Below are 5,965 nucleotides of genomic sequence, written 5' to 3'. Positions count from 1 at the left end.
TTCGAGAAGGTATGCGAAACTACGACTACGCATCCATACCCGACCATGTAACTGACCCAATACCAGGGCCCTATCTCTCCCCGATTCCGTGGCGAGCACGCTCTCCGACGATACCCCTCTGGCGAAGAGCGTTGTATCGCTTGCAAGCTCTGCGAGGCTGTACGATAACCTGTATCCCCCAAACCGCCGCGGTCCAGTATCGCTGACATGAGTTCTGTAGATCTGCCCCGCCCAGGCCATCACCATCGAGGCTGAGGAGCGAGCTGATGGATCCCGCCGAACCACCAAGTACGATATCGACATGACCAAGTGCATTTACTGCGGTTTCTGCCAGGAGTCTTGCCCCGTCGACGCCATCGTTGAGTCGCCCAACGCCGAGTACGCTACCGAGACCCGAGAAGAGCTTCTGTACAACAAGGGTGCGTACAACAACCAACTGCCCACATCAGACTACGTTGTAATAAACTAACATCCATGCAGAGAAGCTTCTTTCCAACGGAGACAAGTGGGAGCCTGAGCTCGCAGCCGCCATCCGCGCCGACTCGCCATACCGATAAACTAGAGAAAGCCATCATGAAAAAAGGGAACGGGATGATGTTGGATTGGAATGCATAGTTTTTATTTGTTATTTTCGCTTTTGTTGCCTCGGGTCGTTTGAAACGTCGCTGCTGTAGGAACATGACTTCTTTTTTTTTGGTGATATCAAGGCGGCAAAGGACTAGAGGGAGGCGGGCTTTCGAGGGGAGAGGGCAGGTGTACATAATCTAGATGTCCAGAAAAATGCCCCGTTGTCACTCAATTTTGGTGTTTTGGTGTGATGCTAACAAACGCATAGGTTCAGGCTACACAGTTTTGGTAGGGTTATTTGTTGGTGGTTATCATTTGTGAGTAAGTCTAGGATTGACCTATGACTTTTAATTATATACATCTAAGTCAAAAACGCTCCATCATGTACGTCGTCATTATCTAATAAGGGCACTTCTTCACCTCAGGAGTGGTATCGGCAGCCTTGAGAGCAACCTCGGTCAATCCAGCGGCGACCTGCTTCATCCACATGTGGTACTGCTTCTGATCAGGGTAGAACGGGCATGCGGCCGAACCACTCTCCTCGCCAAACTCAATGGTGTAGCTCTGAAGCTTGCTCTTGCCACAGGCCTTACCGTAGTATCGAGCAAGGGCGTAGTCAGTGCTGGCTCCGGAGGTAGGGTACAATCCAACGGCCTCTTGGACGGTGTACTTTGAGGTTCCAGCGTTCTCCATAACCTTCTTCATGCGGTTGCCCAGCTTGAGCTGGCCGTCAAGGTCACTCTTGGTGATGTACTCCTTGTACTTTGTCTTGGGCGTCTCAGCGGCGCCGAGGACACCGCGACGACCGTCGTACTTCTTGTTGGCGAAGCTCTCGGCCTTGTTGGTGGTCTGCGCGTCGTCGTCACCCCAAGCGTACAGCATGTAACCGCCGAAGGAGTGAAGATCGACGAACCAGCTCAAGCTCTTGAACTTGTCCATGGTCCAGACGACGTTCTTGGTCTCGGGCTCAGAGTTGGGCCCGGTGCCGTGGAAGACCTCACTCGTGGGGTCTTCTGAAGCGACGGAGCTCAGGTCGATGGTGTCGCTGAAAGCCTTCTTGTAGTTGAACAAGAAGTCGTAGTTGCGGTTGATGTCGATGCCCACCGCATCAGGGTTACCCTTTGAGCTCTTGGGGTTGCGGTTCTTGCGCCAGCACGAGTTTGTCTTTTGGTCGTGCTTGACACCGTCGGGGTTGATGTTGGGCAGGATGACAATGCCTCCGTCGAGAGCCTTGCGGACTTCGGCGGCAGTGTATGTGGTCTTGCCATACTTGAGCCCCTTGCCCGCCTTGCGAGCGTGCAGGAGATCAGAAAGCCAGTAGACGACATTGTCTGGGCCACCGCGCTCACGGGCGTGCGCACCACTGATGATGAAGAACTTGGGGTTCTTTCCAATCTTGGCGCCCACTGTCTTGAAACCCTCGTAGGTCTTGTGGGGAGGGTAGATAAGCTCGACCTCCTTGAACTGCTTGGCCAGACCCTCAAGCGCAGAGTTGACCTCAGTGGGGGTCAGGATGGACTTGAGGTTGCGGTCCGAGGTGGACAGACCCTTGGGAACGACCTTGCCCTTGTTGAAGCGGTCGCCTGTGCCGATGGGGAAGTCTGGCTCAGGACGGGCTTGTCGGGCTGACAGGCCATAGCTGCGCTCCGAGTGAGGGAGTGAGTCGGAGGGGAGGAGGCATGCCGAAGCAGAGAGGGCGTAAGCAACGAGAGCGAGCTTCATGATGGACAGACAAGCGAGTGGACAAGAGGGATGGATAGGGGGAGGATGAAGTGAGAGAATCCGGGGGAGATGAGTCTATATTTAAGCTTATGCGTTGCAGTCTAGGTAGTGGCAATGCATGCTCCAGCGCATGGCATGTCGTGTATGTGTATGTACGACGCAAACCAATAACAACAACAGCAACGACTTTCAAGGCACACGTCAGTTGACGGCCGGTGTCTAGAATGGAATGATTAACATCTCCTTCCTATCTCAGCCACCCGCTCCGTCAAGAAACAAAGTTCCCATGGATAATTGAGCCTTGCACTAGACGGGATTAAAAAAAGAGTCCAAGCTTGATGGCAGTTTCCCGTAAGTTAAAAAGGGCTCGGCGTAGACTGAAACCGGTAGGTGAAGCGATAGATAAAGCATTGAGCAGGGGTTAAAGATAGTGATTGGATAGCAGCGAGGGACGTTTGGAAAGCTTGGCGGGAGGGGCGAGCAATAAGTGAGGAGATAGATCGTCCATGTTTGTATATGATTATCTTTATTTTGACATGATATAGTGAGTAAAGTGAGCAGGGGTTGAGGGAGAGGGATGAAGGTATTGCCGGCCGGTAGTTGGTGTCCATTGGGGGAATTGTAAAGTTTAGTTTGGCCGACAGGTACCTGTTATTCTATCTATGGTTTTGGCAGTGTTTAGGGTAAGGTGATGGGAAATGTGATTGATGAGCATGACAATGGCTGTGTTGCATTACTGCTTACCTATGTTGCTAAATTGGTAACTGAGTATCAATGCATATTCGGCTCATGTACGATCATCATTCACTTCTTAATTGAGTCTCTTATTTGATGAAAGAATGACTGACGCTTCATTAACTCAATCCGTTCATTGACTTCCCCCAGACTGTTCTCTCAGAACCAATGAGGACAAGTTGGATTATGCTGACTAGACTACAACCAGCATCCAAACCATCAAATACTCAATCCCATTCCAAGCCTAATAAATCAATTTATTCTTAATCACATCTTAATTCTGTTTATAATGCCATGGCTTATATCCGACCTCCTCGGCCTCAACCCAACTGCTGACGTAGGCGATTCAACTCCCCAGACGCAATCACGTGACCGCTCCAAACCGAGCTTAGCTTAGCACAATTTGGCTCCATCGGAAACAGAACCAGTTCAACCCGGGTAGTAACGAGAAATTTATCATCACCTTTTTGAACCTCATTCATCAACCCGACTCCACCGTCGCCGCCAGCACCTCAATCGCAACCTCTTTCCGACACACACACATATTCGCAAAAATGTTCCGATCCGCCGTCCTCCGATCCCTCCGCGTCGCCGCCCGACCGGCCGCCGTCCGCTCCTTCGCTGCTCCCCGCGTCGCTTCCGTAGCCGTCCCCAAGATCCAGAGCTTCCAGGCCGTGCGGTTCTACAGCGCCGGAGGTGCGCTCAACAAGGATGAGGTCGAGGGCCGAATTATGAGCTTGTTGCAGGGCTTTGATAAGGTGAGACTTGGAAAAGCAAATAGCAATTGGGGGGAGGGATGGGATATATAGCTTCAAGACGGAAGCTCTATCTGTCCCTCTCTTAGCAATTGCCGAATAGTATAGAAGCAGAAGCTAACGTCATCTTCAAGGTCAACGATGTTTCTAACGTATGTCTCGAAAATGGGTCATCATGATTGCTTTGCCTAACTAGTTCAAACAGATCAAGTCCTCCGCTCACTTCGCCAACGACCTCGGTCTCGACTCTCTTGACACCGTCGAGGTCGTCATGGCCATCGAGGAGGAATTCAGCATTGAGATCCCCGACAAGGACGCCGACTCCATCCACTCCGGTACATACATATCTGCTCTACTGCATAGCCGTCAAAGCAATGACACTAACACACCTTTCTCAGTTAACCAGGCTGTTGAGTACATCCTGAACCAGCCCGACGCCGCCTAAACGGTTTAATCTCCCATATACCACCACCGCCGCCGCCATCTACCTACCTCTTTTTTTTTCCTGTTCTGTCTCCCCTTCGATTCTTGTACAATTATCTCAAACCTCTCCATCCAATCCCAGTAACGCCGAACCCCCTCGGAGGGGGAAACACAAGAAAAGAAGAAGATATGGAGGGCGACAAGTGGTGGGGGGAAATGGAGATAAAGAGAAACAAAATCCGCCAATATAACGCAATCCAATTCTTCTTTTAATCTCGGCGCACCATAAGAAGGAGCTATTTATATTTCCAAGACGGAGGGAGGCTAAGGGGAATGAGTGAGTGAAAGAAAAAGGGTTACGAATAAAAAGAACCTTTGGCTACGAGTGCGGTCGGCATAACATGCATACTTGCTCTACCCATGCTTTCGAGATTTGAAGTAGACACAGGTGTATCTGACCGACGCTGTTGACGATGTATGAGTAGATGATGCTACTGTGACTTTACCTTGTACTATTGTATAGAAACATCCCTTTTCTCTCCCACATTGATATCACTCATGACATGAGGGCTTCTTCAAAGTACAGTGCCAACAAAGGCGGCGAACCAGCTATGTTCAATTATGTATTCCTCCATAATCACAAAACTGTAATTTCATGGTTCCCTTGCGCTTTATGTCAGCTATATCTAGCGAAAGTCTCAAGCTTCCCCGTTTGCAATTGTTTTTGTAGATCCGATACCCTTCCCAAAACACCATGCCCAGACAGCCCCCCCTTCAGATGAGAGTCAAGATCGTACTCTTATTCTAGAAGAAAACTGCGAACTCGAAATGAGATCATACTGTAGTTAACAACTAAATAATAAAAGTCGGGATTCAAATTTGACCCATCTCTCTCATCCATAAAGGTTTCGTACGTGAGCAATATTGACAGACAAATAAAAAGCCAGTTGAGCTGAAACCGAACTGCCTCCCAAGTGTGATAGCGATGATCAAACAAATAAATGGCGAAAAAATGTCAAAAAAACTCCTGGCCGTGTATCCTATATCCTTTTTTGATCTTTGGCCATTAAAATTGCCATGCATACTTTCATTTTTTTCTCTTTCCCTGAATGTCAGATGTCGTCCGATAACCAGTCTGTGTATAAGTGACGTGGTCGGCGATATGCAGTGGCGATATGTAGTCATGTGTCGTAGCGAATGTATGGTGTTGTATCCCACCGAAATGTCATGGCTCATCAACTCATCACCTCTCCCAATTTTGTCTATCACATCAGCTGCCCAACTCCAACGCTCAGCTAATAAAACTGGAAACAGTGATTCAAAGAACACGCTGCCCCTCCCGCATTAAAGCCCGAGTCGTTTATCGGCCGCTGACAGGAACACCCTTGGTTCCGTTGGTGCTGGTCTTGCCGGCGACTGCGGCATAGCTGCCCCAGACGTTCATGGCGGAGAGGCCAGATGTGGCCCTCTTGGGTGACTTGACTGCAGAATCGCCGTCGTCTTCCATGCCCTCCATGTGGAACATCTCGTCGTCTTCGTTGATGGGAGTGGTAAATCGACCGTTCATGGAAGAGCTGATGCTACCAGTGGACACATGACGCTCGATGCGCTCACGCTCCTTGCCGATCGGGCTAATGGGACTAATGGCGCTAGCGGTGGTGCCAGCCCGAGCGGTTGAGGGGTGAAGAAGAGGGCTGGAGCTGATGGTATTATCGTCAAGACGACTTCATTGAAGCTGCTGAGAAAGCATAGACATGCCGTCG

At 50.1% G+C, this 5,965-nt stretch overlaps 3 protein-coding genes across 3 annotated transcripts in view; 2 read left to right on the top strand and 1 right to left on the bottom strand.

Annotated features, from left to right (window-relative positions):
* The window catches only part of FGSG_07867 (uncharacterized protein), a gene marked incomplete at its 5' end in the record, with an annotated part of 1,510 nt that extends 712 nt beyond the window's left edge, over positions 1–798 (top strand). The window contains 3 exons of the mRNA XM_011329395.1: positions 67–133; positions 221–419; positions 481–798. Of these exons, the coding sequence (XP_011327697.1) occupies positions 67–133; positions 221–419; positions 481–557 (343 nt within the window). The 3' untranslated portion in view covers positions 558–798. The remainder of the gene's footprint in view (positions 1–66; positions 134–220; positions 420–480) is intronic.
* Positions 799–966: 168 nt separating this feature from the next.
* Positions 967–2,289, bottom strand: FGSG_07866 (uncharacterized protein; the record flags this gene model as incomplete). The annotated part of the gene is made up of 1 exon (XM_011329394.1): positions 967–2,289. The coding sequence occupies one exon, from the start codon at positions 2,287–2,289 to the stop codon at positions 967–969; it is 1,323 nt and encodes a 440-aa protein (XP_011327696.1).
* Positions 2,290–3,479: 1,190 nt separating this feature from the next.
* FGSG_07865 (uncharacterized protein) lies at positions 3,480–4,743 on the top strand. Its single transcript, XM_011329393.1, has 4 exons — positions 3,480–3,782; positions 3,914–3,931; positions 3,985–4,114; positions 4,178–4,743. Exons 1-4 carry the CDS (start codon positions 3,579–3,581, stop codon positions 4,222–4,224), a joined length of 399 nt encoding a protein of 132 aa, XP_011327695.1. The 5' UTR covers positions 3,480–3,578; the 3' UTR covers positions 4,225–4,743.
* Positions 4,744–5,965: the final 1,222 nt, after the last annotated feature.

Source organism: Fusarium graminearum, chromosome 4 (genome assembly GCF_000240135.3).
Source record: "Fusarium graminearum PH-1 chromosome 4, whole genome shotgun sequence".
Taxonomy (NCBI): Eukaryota; Fungi; Ascomycota; class Sordariomycetes; order Hypocreales; family Nectriaceae; genus Fusarium; species Fusarium graminearum.
The sequence above is the reverse complement of the archived record's forward strand: the minus strand, read 5'-3'. Positions and strand labels throughout refer to the sequence as shown.